This window comes from Salvelinus sp. IW2-2015, linkage group LG37 (genome assembly GCF_002910315.2).
Source record: "Salvelinus sp. IW2-2015 linkage group LG37, ASM291031v2, whole genome shotgun sequence".
Classification (NCBI taxonomy): Eukaryota; Metazoa; Chordata; class Actinopteri; order Salmoniformes; family Salmonidae; genus Salvelinus; species Salvelinus sp. IW2-2015.
The window spans coordinates 5,544,431-5,565,391 of record NC_036876.1 but is presented as its reverse complement, the minus strand read 5'-3'; the positions used below and the strand labels follow the sequence as shown (position 1 = coordinate 5,565,391).

Below are 20,961 nucleotides of genomic sequence, written 5' to 3'. Positions count from 1 at the left end.
TACATCCAATTTTGTATTATTAAAGTGGCTAGAGATGAGTCATGTTGTTGCAGCAGCCACTCAATGTTAGTGATGGATGTTTAACAGTCTGATGGCCTTGAGATAGAAGCTGTTTTCAGTCTCCGGTCCCCGCTTTGATGCACCTGTACTGACCTCGCCTTCTGGATGATAACGGGGTGAACAGGCAGTGGCTCAGGTGGTTGTTGTCTTTGATGATCTTTTTGGCCTTCCTGGGACATCGGGTGGTGTAGGTGTCCTGGAGGGCAGGTAGTTTGCCCCCGGTGATTGGTTGTGCAGACCTCACTACCCTCTGGAGAGCCTTACGGTTGTGGACGGAGCAGTTGCCTTACCAGGTGGTGATACAGCCCGACAGGATGCTCTCGATTGTGCATCTGTAAAAATGTTGTGAGTGTTTTTGGTGACAAGCCGAATTTCTTCAGCCTCCTGAGTTAAGAGGCGCTGCTGCGCCTTCTTCACCATGCTGTCTGTGTGGGTGGCCATTTCAGTTTGTCCGTGATGTGTACGCCGAGGAACTTAAAACTTTCCACCTTCTCCACTACTGTCCCATCGATGTGGATAGGGGGCTGCTCCCCCTGCTGTTTCCTGAAGTCCACGATCATCTCCTTTGTTTTGTTGACATTGAGTGAGGTTATTTTCCTGACACCACACTCCGAGGGCCCTCAACTCCTCCCTGTAGGCCGTCTCGTTGTTGTTGGTAATCAAGCCGACCACTGTAGTGTCGTCTGCAAACTTGATGATTGAGTTGGAGGCGTGCATGGCCACGCAGTCATGGGTGAACAGGGAGTACAGGAGAGGGCTGAGAACGCACCCTTGTGGGGCCCCAGTATTGAGGATCAGCGGGGTGGAGATGTTGTTTCCTACCCTCAGCACCTAGGGGCGGCCCGTCATGAAGTCCAGGACCCAGTTACACAGGGCGGGGTTGAGACCCAGGGTCTCAAGCTTAATGACGAGTTTGGAGGGTACTATGGTGTTAAATGCTGAGCTGTAGTCGATGAACAGCATTCTTACATAGGTATTCCTCTTGTCCAGATGGGTTAGGGHAGTGTGCAGTGTGATTGCGATTGTGTCGTCTGTGGACCTATTGGGGTGGTAAGMAAATTGGAGTGGGTCTAGGGTGTCATGTAGGGTGGAGGTGATATGGTCCTTGACTAGTCTCTCAAAGCACTTCATGATGACGGAAGTGAGTGCAACGGGGCGATAGTCATTTAACTCAGTTACCTTAGCTTTCTTGGGAACAGGAACAACGGTGGCCCTCTTGAAGCATGTGGGCACAGCAGACTGGGATAAGGATTGATTGAATATGTCCGTAAACACACCAGCCAGCTGGTCTGCGCATGCTCTGAGGACGCGGTTAGGGATGCCGTCTGGGCCGGCAGCCTTGCGAGGGTTAACACGTTTAAATGTTTTACTCACATTGGCTGCAGTGAAGGAGACCCCGCAGGTTTTGGTACCGGGCCGTGTCGGTGGCACTGTATTGTCTTCAAAGTGAGCAAAGAAGTTGTTTAGTTTGTCTGTTAGCGAGACATCGTGGTCCGCGACAGGGCTGGTTTTCTTTTTGTAGTCCGTGATTGACTGTAGACCCTGACGCATACCTCTCGTGTCTGAGCTGTTCAATTGCGACTCTACTTTGTCTCTATACTGACGCTTAGCTTGTTTGATTGCCTTGCGGAGGGAATAGCTACACTGTTTGTATTCGGTCAGGTTTCCGGTCGCCTTGCCCTGATTAAAAGCAGTGGTTCGCGCTTTTAGTTTTGCGCGAATGCTGCCATCAATCCACGGTTTCTGGTGGGGAACGTTTTAATAGACGCTGTTGGTACAACATCACCGATGCACTTGCTAATAAACTCGCACACCGAATCAGCGTATTCATTAATGTTATTGTCTGACGCTATGCGGAACATATCCCAGTCCACGTGATCGAAGCTATCTTGAAGCGTGGAATCCGTTTGGTCGGACCAGCATTGAACAGACCTGAGCAYGGGCGTTTCCTGTTTTAGTTTCTGTCTATAGGCTGGGAGAAACAAAATGGAGTCGTGGTCAGATTTTCTGAAAGGAGGGCCTGGGAGGGCTTTTTATGCGTTGCGGAAGTTAGAATAACAATGATCCAGGGTTTTGCCAGCCCGGGTCGCGCATTCGATATGCTGATAAAATTTAGGGATCCTTGTTTTCAGATTAGCCTTGTTAAAATCCCCAGCTACAATAAATGCAGCCTCAGGATGTGGTTTCCAGTTTACATAGAGTCCAATGAAGTTCTTTCAGGGCCGTCGATGTGTCTGCTTGGGGGGGATATACACGACTGTGATTATGATCGAAGAGAATTCTCTTGGTAGATAATGCGTTCGGCATTTGATTGTAAGGAATTCTAGGTCAGGTGAACAAAAGGACTTGAGTTCCTGTATGATGTTATGATCACACTACGTCTCGTTAATCATAAGGCATACACCCCCACCCTTCTTCTTACCAGAGAGATGTTTGTTTCTGTCGGCGCGATGCGTGAAGAAACCAGGTGGCTGTACCGACTCTGATAACGTATCCCGAGTGAGCCATGTTTCCGTGAAACAAAGAACGTTACAATCTCTGATGTCTCTCTGGAAGGCAACCCTTGCTCGAATTTGGTCTACCTTGTTGTCAAGAGACTGGACATTGGCGAGTAGTATGCTCGGGAGCGGTGCGCGATGTGCCCGTCTACGGAGCCTGACCAGAAGACCGCTCCGTCTGCCCCTCCGTCTGCCCCGCCGTTGTTTTGGGTCGCCGGCTGGGATCCGATCCATTGTCCTGGGTGGTGGACCAAACAGAGGATCCGCTTCGGGAAAGTCGAATTCCTGGTCGTAATGTTGGTGARTTGACTTCGCTCTTATATCCAATAGTTCCTCCCGGCTGTATGTAATAAAACTTAAGATTTCCTGGGGTAACAATGTAAGAAATAACACATGAAAAAACAAAATACTGCATAGTTTCCTAGGAACGCGAAGCGAGGCAGCCATCTCTGTCGGCGCCAATGGGTTGGACCATAGGCCTACTTTTCTCGTCACTCATTTTGGGGAAAAATGTACTTAAAAACTGGAAATAAAATGATCCTCCATCATTAAGACGGTGGGTGAATCAAATGCATTTATATATTGAAAAAAATGGGTGCTACAGAGAAATAGAATAGCGTGATTTCAGCCATATGGCATAGAGACAGATAAATAGAATAGTGCGATTTCAGCCATATGGCATAGAGACAGATAAATAGAATCAGCACAATATTGAGCCATATGGCATAGAGACAGATAAATAGAATAGTGCGATTCAGCCATATGCATAGAGACAGATAAATAGAATAGCACAATTTGAGCCATATGGCATAGAGACAGATAAATAGAATAGCGTGTATTTCAGCCATATGGCATAGAGACAGATAAATAGAATAGCATGATTTCAGCCGTATGGCATAGAGACAGATAAATAGTATAGCGCGATTTCAGCCATATGGCATAGAATGTTACAAGCACTGGAAATGGCCAAGGTATGAAGAATGAAAGAAAATGTTGGAGTGAGACAAACGGAATGCGGTGGGAATATGTGGGTTTGAGCACGTGATGTCACTGATGTTTGTTGGAATTGGTGTGCGTCTGTTTATTATATTCTGTCTATGTACAGTACCAGTCAAAAGTTTGAACACACACTCATTCAAGGGTTTTTCTTTATTTTTACTATTATCTACATTGTAGAATAATAGTGAAGACATCAAAACTATGAAATAACACATATAAGCTGTCATCAAGGCAACGGATTGCTCCTTTGAAGAATCTAAAATCTAAAATATATTTTGATTTGTTTAACACTTTTTTGGTTACTACATGATTCCGTATGTGTTAGTTCATAGTTGTGATGTCTTCACTATTATTCTACAATGTAGAAAATAGTACAAATAAAGAAAAACCATTGAATGAGTAGGTGTGTCCAAACTTTTGACTGGTACTGTTTTTCGCTGTAGGCCTACCATTAATTCAAATGTAATGAAGATATAGTAAATATATAATACATATTGTCTAATACAGGTGTAATACAATATTGAGAGTTATTATTTCCCAGAGGTTTGTGATGCTTTTTGTAGATATTTTTTAAAAACCCAAATAATGAATTCCTCTGAGATTTGTAAAGATGACATCATCCTCAGTGTTTCATAAGCGAGACTTATACTGTGCCAAATGCCAACTACCCACCAACACTTCTAATAAAGTGTTATGGAAACATTGGGGCTTCCTGAATGTCAAACTGTTGAATGTCAATGTGGGAAAACAATTTTAGGTATAAAAAAAATTAAAGGTTTTATTCTTAACTTTGCCAAATCCACTAAATGTGTGCACTCACTCACTGCACCCATAATCAAGGTACACATTACACATACCGTGCCTGATAGAAGTCACTTATTTTGGGCACTGTTCAAAACAGGACATTTGGTGGTTGGGGGCACTAAWGTAGCCTACACAGAGCTGAAACGGCTTTCCAAGTCCTTGGGCCAAATAGGCGTGCTGATCTAGGATCAGTTTAGCCTTTTAAAGCACAATGATCCTAATAGCACCYCTGCTCTGAGACTCTTTGTGAATATGGGCACAGAACCCTTCATTTAGATAGGGAACAAAACCTATTTAACTAATTACATTCATATTCATTCTTGATTTCACTGAGCAGAAATAACATATGATGTTTAGTCTTGTAATGGGCAACTTGACTTCCAAGAGATTTTTCTTATTCTATTTGAATGGTCTGGTGTTGTGACTTGATGCGCTCACAAATCATTTGGGAGCCCTTCTAGGCCAACACAGGAAGCTGCCTCCTTTTCCTGTTTAGTCTACCGTGATTGGGCTGTGAGGAGTATTTTCATGACATTTCAGTCATCACCACCATCACTAAACCTCGTCATAACATATATCTAACAATGGCCAAAGAGAGGGCAGCAATAAGTTAGTCCAAATGAAAGGTTGATAGATACATCATTTTGACCCTGTGTATTCCTTCCATCCAATTTTGGTCATATAACTCTGGATAACAGCATTCCCTGGAAAGCAGTGGCAATTGTTATAGAGTGGATCCTGGTTAAATTACCTATAGCACTTTATAATAACTCATAACGAATTAAATACAACTATACAGTAGGTAGTCCAAGGGCCACCCACCATAAAATGCTTCAGAAAAGGTGTTTTTTGTTGTCTAGGAAGCGGAACTGCAAAATAAGGTGTTTTTCCTGACCATGTGCCCTCACCAGGAACAACTCTGGACCCTTGTTCTTTGCCTAGACTGTTTCCTTCCTGGTCTGGTTATGTGGTCCACAAGAGAAACTCCTGGCCCTAAATATAGACTGGCCTACTGTGCCATAAGTATATTTCTGGATAGATAGCATGGTCTGGAGCAACATAGCCCACTGTGGGAACATAGGAGCATTGTGATAAGGGAACTATTCTAGAGGCTAGACGCCTTCTGGTGTGTGTATCTGTGTAGGCTGGCGGTTCTTCTCATACAATTGAATGGCCACAATGGAACCCATTAAAGGACCATTATGATTTATTCTGCTCAAGGCTGTTACATAACAAGAGTCTCTCTCTCTCTCTCTCAATAAAATTGCTCCTACCAGAGTTAGGCTACCATAGACCGATGGGAAATGTAATAGTTTATTATTTGGAATGTTATTTAATAGATGATGACTTGTTCAGGGCAGGACAGCACAGCAGAGTAGGCCATGAAGTAACGGAGTGTATAAAAACTAAAAAAACAAGGTATTTCTACTGCAGGCCTATTACAAAAAAAWTTGATTTCATGTGAAGGAATTCCCCTTAAACCCCTCCTCAAATTACAGTCTAAACTAGTCTAGCCTATTCTATTCAAATGTTGTAACTCCCCCTCTTAAAAACAGTCACCACTTTGTCTGGTAGTCTGGGTGGAAAAATAGGAAATTAGATCATCATGCGCCTGATGTAACCCTGTCTCAAGACGAAGAGAACATAGGCTAAATGGGGAAGAAAAAAAGCTGACATAATCTCACACACTAGTTACTCATTCTCCTCCACAGACTTTAAACTCTCATCTGTAAACCGTATTAGGAAATGTGTAGTCATCGTGTCACGTGTGTCACTCCAGTAGCCTACTATAGGGTGCGAGGCAACGAACAATGTTTATTTAGCCTGCCTTCGCAGCTCAAGAAGGTCAGGTCACTTCCTGTCTGACACACTGGACTTTCAGAGAGAAAATTAAACAATAACCCAGTGAGTCCTGTTTGGTAAATCTGATCATGTATCCAGGGCCATTTCCACAAAATATTTGTTGCAAAAATTTTGCCATTGAACAGGCCAAGGTTCTAATGAATTGGCTGTATAGAAATGAAGACTAGGCCTTCCAATAAGGATTTKATAAAAGTCTGTGTCCCCCCTACTGCCTTGACTTAGGCCTAGCCTATATATAGTCTGGGGCCACCTCCACATAAGGCACGAGGTGAAGAATATCTCAAAGAAGGCAAAATGTCTTTACAGATAACATGGACATGCATCTGAATTTGTTGCCATTGAAAACAAAAGGCACAACTGTAAATTGTTGTCAGCATGTATATATAAAGATATTAATGAATGTGTATACAGTATATGACTTGATGAAAAGTATTTTTCAAGAATATAGGAACTAAGACAGGCCTACAGTTTTACAGTGTGAAGTTACCAGTTTTGCCAATAGCTGCAACATTTTCAATAAATGTTTACAACACCTCCACTTTGCTGATCCTCAACACAGGGGCCCCACAAGGGTGCTTGTTCAGCCCCCTCCTGTACTCCCTGTTCACGCATGACTGCGTGGCCACACACACCTCCAACTCAATCATCAAGTTTGCAGACGACACAACAGTAGTGGGCCTGATTACCAACAATGAGACAGCCTACAGGGAGGAGGTGAGGGCCCTGACGGAGTGGTGCCAGGAATATAACCTCTCCCTCAATGTCAACAAAATGAAGGAGCTGACTGTGGACTTYAGGAAACAGCAGAGGGAGTAGGCCCCTATCAACATCGACGGGACCACGGTGCAAAAGGTGGAAAGCTTCAAGTTCCTCGGCGTACAAATCACTGACAATCTGAAATGGTCCACCCACACAGACAGTGTGGTGAAGAAGGTGCAACAGCGCCTCTTCAACCTCAGGAGGCTGTAGAAATTCGGCTTGCCTCCTAAGACCCTCACAAACTTTTATAGATGCACAATTGAGAGCATCCTGTCGGGCTGTATCACCGCCTGGTACGGCAACTGCACCGCCCGCAACCGCAGGGCTCTCCAGAGGGTGGTGCGGTCTGCCCAACGCATTACCGGGGGCACACTGCCTGCCCTCCAGGACACCTACAGCACCCAATGTCACAGGAAGGCCAAAAAGATAATCAAGAACATCAACCACCCGAGCCACTGCCTGTTCACCCCTCTATCATCCAGAAGGCGAGGTCAGTACAGGTGCATCAAAGCTGGGACCGAGAGACTGACAAAAAGCTTCTATCTCAAGGCCATCAGACTGTTAAATAGCCATCACTAGCTGGCTACCACCTGGTTACTCAACCCTGCACCTTAGAGGCTGGCGCCCCATAAACATAGACATGGAATCACTGGTCACTTTAATAAGGTTTGCATACTGCTTTACTCCTTTCATATGTATATACTGTATTCTGTTCTATTGTATTTAGTCAATGCCCCGCCGACATTGCTCATCCTAATATTTGTATATTTCTTAATTCCATTCTTGTACTTTTAGATTTGTGTGTATTGTTGTGATTTGTTAGATACTACTGCACTGTTGGAGCTAGGAACACAAGCATTTCGCTACACCCACAATAACATCTGCTAAAAATGTGTATGTGACCAATACAATTTGATTTGATTTGATTTACTCAGAGGCTGGTGGGAGGAGCTATAGGAGGAGGGACTCATTATAATGGTGGAATGGAATAAATAGAACTGAGTCAAATGTGGTTTCTATATGTATTTATTTATTCCATTCCAGCCATTACAATGAGCCCATCCTCCTATAGCTCCTCCCACTAGCCTCACAGTGGCCCATATGATTGTGTTAGTAATGCAGCGTTTGTTTCCAAGAGGGAGGTGGGAATTTACCAGTTGTGAAGCATTCACATACTTTGAACTAATTGAGAAATGCTCATTGGCTAAACTAAAAACCATAAACTAAAAGTACAGCTATCATGCTTGTAAACAAATTATAGAGTTCAAAAAACAAATTAATAGATGGCTTTTTATAAATAATGTTTTGTTGCATTTAACTGCCRAAAATGCTTTCCTTAGTAGGTAACGTCAGAGATCATTATGTGGAGAAGTGGGAGCTCAGGATGAAAGATGAGTTTCCAGTAGTAATTAACAATTGGAGGGCCGTTCAAGTTGATTTTTCCMAGTCGTATGTTGTAACTTCCCACTTCGTAGTTGGTTTGCGAACGCAGCATTAAACAAAACAACAGAGGCCCCTTGCTATTCCCAGAAGTAAACATTTCAATGAGCCTGCCTGTGATATATGCACGTACAGTAATACAATAGTAGGTTACAACACACAGAACACAGCCAGGGTGCAAATAGCATAGCAACATCCTGAGGAAGTAGTTTTCCATAACAGAGCTTACAGTAAATACCCTTCAAAGGCGGCCATCTTGGATGCAGGCCAGAGACGGGTGTGCAACTAAGTGGGGTTTGAGTGTGTACGAACGATATCGGGAACCATAACAAAGATAACACCCTCTGACTGTTAAATATGAGATAACACCATCTTCTGAGGTTGCGTGTTGAGTGTTTTTGGGGTCCTTTTGAATGTTTTGACCAATAGGCCTAACGTAAAAAACATGACAATAAGTGTTGTGAAACAATGGTTTAAATATCTGCTTTTACGCTCATTCCTCAGGATGCAAAATAACATTTCCTTTTGGGAAGGGATAAGGAAGTTTTGGTATTCTGCTGAATGGAGTGTTCGGTGGGGCGAGCGGGAACCTTTTGTTTTCTTTAAGAAAGACATCTTAAATACCATCCCTTGGACTGGGACTGGGCGTTGTTATCACTGAAGTCAATGTAGAAACTGACTGAGATTCGTTTTTAAGGGGTGGAGGACACACACACACACACATACACACACACACAAACATGAAAAAAAAACACACAGGCACACTCACTACCGGCAAACCTTTCTGATTACTAGGTTATCCTGCATGGCTACCTGGTAACCCGACTTGCAATCTTATCTTCAACAGACCTTGGTGGTCAGAGGCATAATTTGTGTCAGTGGAAGCCTGGGTCACTCAATACCAATGTCCTGTACTATTGTAATTATATCACAGGAGGATTCTGGGATTGGGTTGCGGATCAGCATAGGCGTGTGACACCAATACATTTCTAACCCATTTCTCTCTAACCACTCTCCAAATGAAGTATAGGTTTACTGGGGTGTCAAATATAACACACACATATACATATATATATATATATATATATATATATATACTGAACAAAAATATAAATGCAACATGTAAAGTGTTTGGTCCCATGTTTTATGAGCTGAAATAAAAGATCCCAGAAAATTTTCYATACGCACAAAAAGCTTTTTTCTGTTTACATCCCTGTTAGAGACCATTTCTCCTATGCCAAGATAATCCATCAACCTGACAGGCGTGGCAAATCAAGAAGCTGATTAAACAGCATGATCAATACACAAGTGCACCTTGTGCTGGGGACAGTAAAAGGCCACTCGGAAATGTTCAGTTTTGTCACACAACAAAATGCCACAGATGTCTCAGGTTTTGAGGGAGCGTGTAATTGGCATGCTGAACACATGAATGTCCACCAGAGCTGTTGCCAGAAATTGAATGTTCATTTCTCTATCATAAGCCGCCTCCAACTTCGTTTTAGAGAATTTAGCAGTACGTCCAACCAGCCTCACAACCGCAGACCACGTGTAAACACGCCAGCCCAGGACCTCCACATCTTCACCTGCGGGATCATCTGATGCCAGCCACCCTGACAACTGATGAAACTGAGGAGTATTTCTGTCTGTAATAAAGCCCTTTTGTGTGAAAAAATGAATTCTTGCTCAAACTCATGCTTCCCACCGTGAAGCATGGAGGATGAGGTGTGATGGTGTGGGGGTGCTTTGCTGGTGACACTGTCTGTGATTTATTTAGAATTCAATGCACACTTAACCAGGATGGCTACCACAGCATTCTGCAGCGATACGCCATCCCATCTGGTATGCACTTAGTGGGACTATCATTTGTTTTTCAACAGGACAATGACTCAAAMCACACCTCCAGGCTRTGTAAGGGCTATTTGACCAAGAAGGAGAGTGATGGAGTGCTGCATCAGATGACCTGGCCTCCACAATCACCCTACCTCAACCCAAAATATAAACGCARCATGCGACAATTTGAACGATTTTACTGAGTTGAGGTTCGTATAAGGAAATCAGTCAATTGAAATCAATTAATTAGGCCCTAATCTATGGATTTCACATGACTGGGCAGGGCCGCCGCCATGGGTGGGCCTGGGAGGGTAAGTTTTATTGCTTCTTTAATCAGAACAACAGCTTTCAGCTGTGGTAACATAATTGCAAAAGGGTTTTCTAATGATCAATTGGCCTTTTGAAATTATAAACTTGGATTAGCTAACACAACGTGCCATTGGAACACGTGCTCAATGGGATTGAGATCCAGGCTCTTCGCTGGCCATGGCAGAACACTGACATTCCTGTCTTGCAGGAAATCACACACAGAACGAGCAGTATGGCTGGTGGCATTGTCATGCTGGAGGGTCATGTCAGGATGAGCCTGCWGRAAGGGTACCAMMTGAGGGAGGAGGATGTCTTCCCTGTAACGCACAGCGTTGAGATTGCCTGCAATGACAACAAGCTCAGTCCGATGATGCTGTGACACACTGCCCCAAACCATGACGGACCCTCCACCTCCAAATCGATCCCGCTCCAGAGGACAGGCCTCGGCGTAACGCTCATTCCTCCGACGATAAACGCAAATCTGACCATCACCCCTGGTCAGACAAAACCGCGACTCGTCAGTGAAGAGCACTTTTTGCCAGTCCTGTCTGGTCCAGCGACAGTGGGTTTATGCCCATAGGCGACGTTGTTGCCGGTGATGTCTGGTGAGGACCTGCCTTACAACAGGCCTACAAGCCCTCAGTCCAGCCTCTCTCAGCCTATTGCGGACAGTCTAAGCACTGATGGAGGGATTGTGCGTTCCTGGTGTAACTCGGGCAGTTGTTTTTACCATCCTGTACCTGTCCCGCAGGTGTGATGTTCGGATGTACCGATCCTGTGCAGATGTTGTTACACGTGGTCTGCCACTGCGAGGACGATCAGCTGTCCATCCTGTCTCACTGTAGTGCTGTCTTAGGCATCTCACAGTACAGACATTGCAATTTATTGCCCTGACCACATCTGCAGTCCTCATGCCTCCTTGCAGCATGCCTAAAGGCACGTTTACGTAGATGAGCAGGGACTCTGGGCATCTTTCTTTTGGTGTTTTTCCTGAGTCAGTAGAAAGGCCTCTTTAGTGTCCTAAGTTTTTATAACTGTGACCTCAATTGCCTACCGTCTGTTGATTAATTGTTTATGGTTCATTGAACAAGCATGGGAAACAGTGTTTTAACCCTTTACAATGAAGATCTGTGAAGTTATTTGGATTTTTACGAATGATCTTTGAAAGACAGGGTCCTGAAAAAGGGACGTTTCTTCTTTTGCTGAGTTTATATATATATACAGTATATACACACATACACATGTGGCCCATGATAATTTTCCTCCAGTCATTCAATGCATAGTATCTCAAACACATCATGAACATAGTATCAAAGCGCAAGGCGAGGCCCAGATGGTTGGAGTCTTACAATGTTTATTAATCCAAAGGGGTAGGCAAGAGAATGGTCGTGGACAGGCAAAAAGGTCAAAACCAGATCAGAGTCCAGGAGGTACAGAGTGGCAGACAGGCTCGTGGTCAAGGCAGGCAGAATGGTCAGGCAGGCGGGTACAAAGTCCAGAAACAGGCAAGGGTCAACACCGGGAGGACTAGAAAAAGGAGAAATGCAAAAAGCAGGAGAACGGGGAAACCGCTGGTTGACTTGGAAACATACAAGACGAACTGGCATAGAGAGACAGGAACACAGGGATAAATACACTGGGGAAAATMAGTGACACCTGGAGGGGGTGGAGACAAGGACAGGTAAAACAGATCAGGACGTGACACATTGTGTATTCTGTTAATGGCAGAGCAGAGTAATGCAACATTACAACAACCTATAGTTTGGATTATAGGCTTTGGTGTCTGACTCACTGACACAGATAGTTTTACACGCACGCACCACAGGAGGTTGGTGGCGCATTAATTGTGGAGAATGACTCGAGCGGAATGGTAACAAATACATCAAACACATGGTCTCCAGGTGTTTGATGCCATTCCATTTGCTCCGTTACGGCCATTATTATGAGTCGTCCTCCCCTCAGCAGCCTCCTGTGACACACACCCACCCACCTAGTACAGAACATTTTCTACCAACAGACACTTTGTGATAAGTAAACACATAGTCACTGTATGGTGTCTTGTGAGTTACAAATCATAGTGGCTATTGCCGTTTCCATCTTTGAGCCTTATCAAACTTCCCCTTTTCAGTAACTCATTTGTAAGAAAACATACATGAGTTGGGAACATGGTGTTGTGTTGACTGAACCATAATCTGATCCTAGACTGCTATTGGTTGACATGATGCCTTTGCTGAAAAGTACTGTTTGTTTGTCATAAAAGGCTATTGATGGGTAGGGAAGTACAATGATTAAACTGAGATCATTGATTATCTTAACAGGGTGTGTCAATTCACACATTAATCCATTTTTATCTCAAGTCATTCTTAATCAACTGAAATGTAATTACCACATCAACTAAACTACTGCCATTATGCCCAGGTCAAATGTATATTCCATTTTGTTTGCAATATTATTTCCTGTTCTTTCACAAAAGCCAACATCTGAGATCAAACTTCCACTTGATAACTGGAAGTTGAGTGAATAAAAGRGTGGAGGATGCTCTGATTGTCCCAAAAATGTGGATTTGGGATAAAACTTCTCATTCACAATGTTTTTTTTAGGGCTAGATTTATTAGCCTCGCAAACCTGCCTGATCCTTCGAGCTTGCATGAATGTTGCTACATGCAGCAGTAATCCGTCTGGCATTTACGAGGCTATAGTTTTGTTCCCTTCTGTCAACAATCTTGGCATGTTCTACATGCACTGATGTCCAACAATGTATCGATAGGGGCATGAGATAGCAGCCTACTGGATTGTTGGGTTCACTGCTGCTACCGTAGGCATCGAAGTGACTCGTTTTTATCTACACAGTGTCTTGTTAACATACTGTTCCACTAGAATGAGATACAATGTGGTGCTAAAAAAAAAAGTCTGAGATTTCTTGTTATACCGCCATCTTCCATCTTATGTTCTTCTTCAGAGATGCAGGAAGAAGCGGCTGATAAGAGATGGAAACAAAAACAGAGGTTACTCACCTTAATTTGACTACAGTATAGACAGGGTCTCAGGATGGATTTAGCCACCCATCGCAACCAGCCTCAACCAGCAAATACTCTGGTGTGAGTTTCCTGAAAGCTTCGTACCACTAAGATCATCTTTCACCCATTACGTTCACCCCTATTTTTCGGATTGTCAATTCACAGCCTAGCTAGTTCTGCTCTATTTCCCTGATAGAGCTTACATCCTGTTAGTTTGGTTGGGTGGGTATGAGAGCCAAATAGGCAAATAGGCAAACGATGGTAGTTGGCACATAGAGACATCAGTGCCCAATAATAGTTCCACTTTGCTATTATGATAGGCAAATAGGCATAAGATGGTAGTTGGCACATAGCGTCATCGGTGCCCAATAATAGTTCCACTGTGTTCTATAAGGTACTTTGATTGGTATGACGTCCAAACCTCAACAGTTCCTGCTGGGCCAAACCCAAATTAGGGCCAAACCCAAATTAGACAGGGGCACACTATTCCCCTCTGAAACACACACACACACACACAAACACACATGGAACCGTTTAGTGTTTTCCTTCATGCCCCCAACATAAACAGATGAAGAAATAGAACAGAGAAACTAGGGTTAACGACCCTCATTAGCATGAGGCTATGAGCAGGGTTGTAGTGCTAACCGAGGGCGAGGGAGCGGCGCAATTTGAGAATACACAGAGCTGGTAAAACTATTTCTGGAAGAAAAAAAATCGAAATCTTAATCAGTGTCCCGTAAGATCACATAATGATGAGTATTTTACAAAACAAACAATTCTCATTCACGATTGACAGTGAAAAATGAGAGTGCTAGAAACAATATGTGTGGGCATAGGCAGACTATGCAATTGGAGGATGCATTTTATGCATATTCTATAATAATATTCAATAGGCTACATCTGTCGGTACAAACTTCGATTGAGAAATGATGGCATAATGTACTTTTTTGCCGCTCCCGCACCTAAAAATTATAGCAATCCACCACCAGCTATGAGTGACACAATGTACTGATGAGCAGTAGTGGTTTTCAGATGTATTCATGGCTATAGGCCTAGGCTACTGCAGTTGCTTACAGTGCCTTCAGAAAGTATTTATACCACTTGACYTATTCCACATTTTATTATGTTACAGCTTGAATTAAAAATGTAGAATATAGATTGTTTTTCTCACCCATCTACACACAGTAACCCATAATGACAAACCGAAAACATGTTTTTAGAAATGTTTGATAATTTATGCAAAAATGAAATACAGCAATATCTCATTTACATAAGTATTCACACCCCCTTTACTGTTACACTCCAAATTGAGTTCASGTGCAACCAATTTCCTTTGTTCACCCTTGATTGGAGTCAACCTGTGGCCAATTCAATTGTTTGGACATGATTTAGAAAGAAACACACCTGTCTATAAAAGGTCCCACAGTTGACAGTGCATGCCAGTGCAGGAACTATACCATGAGGTCCAAGGAACTGTCTATAGATCTCTGAAATAGAATTGTGATGAGGCCAGGGCCGGTCTGCTCATTAGGCAGGATTAGGCTGCTGCCTATGGTGACATTTTCTGAGCTAAACTGGCCAAGACAACACATAAAACCTCACACAATTCTGCCCAAAAACAATTACAATTTCTCTCAACCAGTGACATATGGGCTTTTTAGGTGAGCACTCACAGGGACGCAGGGACGCAAAATATTTATTGTCCATTCCCAGCACGCCTTTCAGGGTGCTGTTGGAGAGGACGCAACTCTGCAGCGCTCCACCAACATTCCATCAAAAATATTTATCTAACATAAATCATGTAGCAGATATAGTATATGGTAGAAAGAGTATGTGGCCACTTCTGTAGCCTACAGGCTGGAGATAAAATGTATGACAATGTAATGAGACAAACATTTTTTATCAATTTTGAATTCAGGCTGTAACACAATAAAATGTGGAATAAATCAAGGGGTATGAATACTTTCATAAGGCACTGTATCCGTGTCACTGAATGGTAGAGCTCCGATATTTATTATAACAAAAGGAGTAGGCAAAGGCAGGTCGGGGACAGGCGAGAGTTCATAAACCAGGTCAGAGTCCAAACAGTACCAGACGATAGGCAGCCTCGAGGCCAGGCAGGGGTCAGAAACCAGATCCGAGACCAAAAACATTACAACGGGATAGGCAGGCTGGTAGTCAGAACAGGCAGAGTGGTCAGGCAGGCGGGTTCGGAGTCAGTACAGGTAAGAGTCGAAACTAGGAGGACTAGAAACAAACAGAGACTGGGAAAAATAGGAGCAAGGAAAACTGCTGGTTGACTTGGCCAACAAGACAAACTGGCACAGAGAGACAGGAAACAGGGATATACACACAGGGGAATAATAAGCAACACCTGGAGGGGGTGAAGACAATCACAAGGACAGGTGAACCAGATCAGGGTGTGACATTATTTATACTTTTACTTTTGATACTTAAGTATATTTTTTAAATTCCATTTACTTTTGATACTTAAGTGTATTTAAAATCAAATACTTTTACTCAARTAGTATTTTACTGGGTGACTTTCACTTTTACTTGAGTCATTTTCTATTAAGGTATCTTTATGTATGGCAGTTGGGTACTTTTCCAACAAATGGCTAATGGCCTAATTAGGTCAAGTTACCATGAATGTGTCTATACTTGTGTTAGCAGAAATTAACTTTCTATTTGTTTATAACACACAGTGACAAAGGTCTTATCCTTCCTTATCCCCCTTATCAAGTCAATGCATCCCCCCTATATTAACCCCTAATGTTGCCTCCAGGCACAATTTGTTCCTGGCCTTGTATTTTCTCTTTCTCTCCTGGGCACCTTCACTAAGTCACATACACACACACTTTATCTTCTTCTGTCCTCATGGTGACCTACAATTAAATTCCATTCAAAATCCTATTTTCCATAACCCCTAACAACCCATAACCCTACTAACCCATTAGAAATGTCCCCTCAAGGGAGAATTGTCATTGTTTTACTGTCATTGTGGGGATTTTAGGTATGCACAACGATAGAAGAACCAACCCTCCTCCAACACAAATACACCACAACGCAAAAGTCTCCCTCCTGGCCAACTTTGACTCACTCACACTCACTCACACCCCACAAACTCAAATGCTCGTTCATTTGCATCGTAGCCCGGAGGCGCGCACACGCTGTTCAGGTTCATAAGCGCAGTACGAGGAGGCGTCACCAGTCATTCAAATTCAGCGAATGAGTATTGCTCACGCCAACGAGAAGAGAGTATGAGTGTTTAGTTCCGAACATTCATAGTAGTCTAAATTGTGCCACGTTCTTTGCTAGTTTTAGTCCATTAACAGTATTATTGGAATTTAGCTTCAATCTTGAGCAGGCMATGTTGAACGAAGCTTCGGGTCAGAAGTACTTTGATGTTTCAAACGGTACTATTGGAATTTATAATGTAATATCGTCAGTGATGCTGGCTGCTGAGAGAAATTGAGGGTTTTGGTTGATCCTATTAATGTTATTCCAATAGATAGAATAATTGAGAAACACCTGTTCATTTGCATCCGGTCAGTTATGAAGACGGGTACTCTTAGAAGCGCCAGGACATCATTTGCATGAAACTGCAGCAAGGTAAGATGCGCTACATTTTTCACTCTACTGACAAACCAGTTTCATGTGACTGTTACTATGATTTTTTTTTCTCCCCAAAATGAATTACAATTATTTGATAATTCGACACTGTTAATATATTATAGTGGCATTTCCAAAGTACATACATTTATCATGCGTCAAAGGGTAAGCCAATTCGGTTGCAAAATGTTTCTTAAATGGAAGATAAGGGAACGAAACGGGGGCTTACCCTTTGACGCATGGCATGTTGAATGTGATGCCGAGACTGCTTTTCCACTTTTAAAATGTATATCAAACAAAAACCAATGATTGTAAAGTTTAACGAACCATAAAACTCTATGCACAAGGACTACTTTGAACAATTTCCACAAAGATTTGTGCCGTTATCTGTTACCACATTTTGCATCTGCACTGTTCTAGAAGTAAATGTGTTTTTGTAAAATTCTGTGGGAATTGTAAAAAGTAGTCCTTGTACTTAGTTTGATTAACTTTGCAATAATTGTTTTTTGTTCGACATTTTTAGGTAAAAAAAAAAAAGATTCTGAATCTCAACATCAGTCTTATCTTGCAATTGCCCAGCTGACTTCCATAACTCATCCTAGGTGCCATCTTTTTTTTTTTTAAGCGCTCCACTGAAAGGAAAACCTTATGTCCTCAATTCCCACCCCTCCAAATTCCCGTCTGCACTGGCACACAGACACAGACCTGACTGTCTGCCGCTAGGACAGTACATTAGTACCCTACTTCAGATAACATAATCAGGGAGTTTACACATTACTCTATTTACTCATGGACATCTTTGATCCTATTAAAATGCACTCTGACCACATTTTGAACAAAGTGTTATGATGGGAGTTACTGCATGTGTTCCACTATGGTTTATCTACCTGCTTGTCAACATGCCAAGAGAACTGGACATATTTACTGTGGCAGATTACTTCACCTTTAGCCTGGGGGTGTTTTTCTGTCTGTTACAACACTTAATATGTGTGTATTTCTGATCTGTCCCTAGGTCAGTTGATCTCAGACTTATGTGACGCACACATGAAAACATGCCATTGTTTTTAGGAGGAGAAATATTTTGTCTGGTGTGGGGGGGTAGAAAGCAAAGCTGTTTCCTGAGAAGTGGGCTCTCCTAACAATGGCCTATGGTCTCGGAACAGTTGGCGGTTCTCGGGCCAAAGCAACATCTGAGGGGGGTGGTAGGATGTTGAGAGATTAGCCGAGAAAAGAGAAAGGGACAACATAATGGCTTGAGACATAGAGGAGAGTGGTGTTTTTGGGACTTTCTTAAAATACAGTTATGTCCAGCTGGCGGTGTTGTCTAACGGGGGTTAAGCAGTCATTTGTTTAGGTCACATTTGCCCATGTAGTTTCAGCACTCTAAGTCTCAGACAATTCGATTCAATAACATATATTCAGTCCACTTCACTTCTTACCACACATTGCAATACATTTCAAGTCACTTTTTAGAGTTGTAATGTAAAAAATATTGGTTTAAATGAAAGACCACAGTGTCAAATACTTTGTTCACCTCATGGTTGTCATGTCGTCTACTAAGCCTAAAGATCATACACTAGAGGCAAGGGTTACACCTATGATAACTAGGTAATGACAGATGTTAAGATGGACAATGACACCTCACGGGACTGAGACTTGTTTAACAGCTGCGGTTGTAGAGAGTCTGTTAATATGGGTATGAGAGTGAGTGGGAAGGGTTTATTCCCCTTCAAGACAAGGCACAGTAACTGTTAAATATTTGATGGCTCTGTACTGAATCTAGTGACTGTCGGTAAATGAATATTGCCTCAGACTGCGTCATTGCAGCACCTGATCCTGCCCCCTCCTTCCCCCAGTACATTGTGTCTAACTGTCCTGTTTAACTATAACACATGTCCAAGTGCCGGTCTCCACTCTGCATAATGTGTTGAAGGAGATAGTTTGCCTCAATCAAATGTTTTAAGTAAAATGTCTGAAAGATATGAGCTGTGTCCATTTTCCACATTATAATGTATCTTGTGGTGCTAACATTTGCAATCCATGTCTGCTGATTTTATGTGGTAATGTATTTAACTATAACCCACTTTAACCCCATATGTTCCTCTTTTTCTGTATTGCAGATCAAGACGGTGAGTCCAACTGTACCCGATTCAAAGAGAAACTGGGAAACAAGCCTGGGGAAAAGGACTGAGGACCACGACACCTGTGCCCAGTCTACCNGATGAGGCACAGTAACTGTTAAATATTTGATGGTTCTGTACTGAATCTAGTGAGTGAATATTGCCTCAGACTGTTTTATTGCTGCACCTGATCCTGGGCTGGCTCTTAGGTTGTTTTTCCACAACCCAGTTCATTGTCTCCTAACAGTCCCCTTTAACTACTGACACGTGTCCACTCTGCATAATACGCTTAAAAGTATAGTTCGCCTCTCAACAAAAAAAAAAAATATATATTTTTTTTTAGTCAAATCTCTCATGAGCCGTGTGTCCATATACCACATAACCTATGTTATGGTGTTGGCAATTCATGTGTCTGATTTGTGTGGTAATGTATTTAACTAGGCTGCAATTTGTTCGTCTTTCTCTGTATTCCAGATCAAAACGTTGACTCCAACTGCACCCGATTCAAAGAGAAAGTGGGAAATACAACTAGGAAAAGGACTGAAGACCACGACACCTGTGCCACATCTACCACTAACCCCCCCTTGACCCCTTCAAAACCCACCCTCCTATCCACTATGTCTCTCAATACCTTCCACCTGATGGAGACCCTCAAGAAATCCCCGGCTGCTTTACGCCGCCGTTTCTGCCGCGACCGCACAGAGTCCCTCTCCCACGGCGATCCGCTATTCAAGGTCCACTACCTGGGCACTGAGAAAATCTTCTCCCTGGATCGAGAGCAGGCCCAGGATGCCATAGCCCGGCTGCTCGACGGGGCCTCCAACGGAAAGAAACTGAGCAAAGACCACGCGTTGGTGGTTCGTCCACGCTATGTGGAAGTCAAAGAGCTCAGCACAGGACGCCAGCTCACGAAGACGTACCTCCAGGACATAGCCTACTGCGCGGCCGACGCCACCAGACCCAATGTGTTTCTGTACATCTGTAAGCATCACGGGCAACAGCTGCACTGCCGGGTGTTTTGGTGTAGCCGGGCGGAGCGGGCACGGGACATGACGGCCTGCCTGGCACACTCCTTCCAGAGGGCACTGAGTGACTGGCAGGGGGACGGGGACGTTGGGTTAGGGGGAAGTACCGGCACTCTGACCCCAGAAAAGGACAGGGTAAAGGAGGGAGAGGATATGCCCAGCACCACTACGAACCCCAAAAGCTCCATACAACCAGACAGCTGTGGAAGAGGTGAGAACACAGGCCTGACACGCTGAAATATTAATAGAAACCAAATTGTTCAGGGGGTTGCCTAGCAATAGGGGAAACTGTCAAAGGGATGAATTGATAGTCTTTTGTTCACACATGAATGTGTCTGTACCTGTATTTCCACATTGCACCTGTCTGCTCTTGAGAGTTGTTTGCTATAAAACCAAGCCCAGCCAGCCTGTCTAACTCCCTCCCCCTCTCTCCTCTGTTTGCAGGCCGTTGGAAGAAGAGGAGCTCCCTGTCTCGTAGTCCACTGAGAGCCATGACCAGGAAGGGCTCCGCCTCTGACATCTGGCACTGAGACCCCGATCCCCAGCATGGGACACGGAACTGACGACATCCCCAGTGGCTAGCTACAGCACGGAGGGAGGGATTGAAGGAACCCACCACTACTGG

At 43.4% G+C, this 20,961-nt stretch overlaps 1 protein-coding gene across 1 annotated transcript; it reads left to right on the top strand.

Moving 5' to 3' along the window:
• The first annotated feature begins 19,828 nt into the window (after positions 1 to 19,828).
• LOC111960362 (low density lipoprotein receptor adapter protein 1-like) lies at positions 19,829 to 20,952 on the top strand. Its single transcript, XM_023982341.2, has 2 exons — positions 19,829 to 20,547; positions 20,781 to 20,952. The coding sequence occupies exons 1-2, from the start codon at positions 19,929 to 19,931 to the stop codon at positions 20,864 to 20,866; spliced, it is 705 nt and encodes a 234-aa protein (XP_023838109.1). The 5' UTR covers positions 19,829 to 19,928; the 3' UTR covers positions 20,867 to 20,952.
• Positions 20,953 to 20,961: the final 9 nt, after the last annotated feature.

Bases quoted from the DNA above. Each gene is read 5' to 3' on its own strand.
- LOC111960362 (XM_023982341.2), top strand. From the start codon at position 19,929: ATGTCTCTCAATACCTTCCACCTGATGGAGACCCTCAAGAAATCCCCG. The intron at 20,548-20,780 runs GTGAGAACACAG...CTCTGTTTGCAG, and splicing joins ACCAGACAGCTGTGGAAGAG to GCCGTTGGAAGAAGAGGAGC.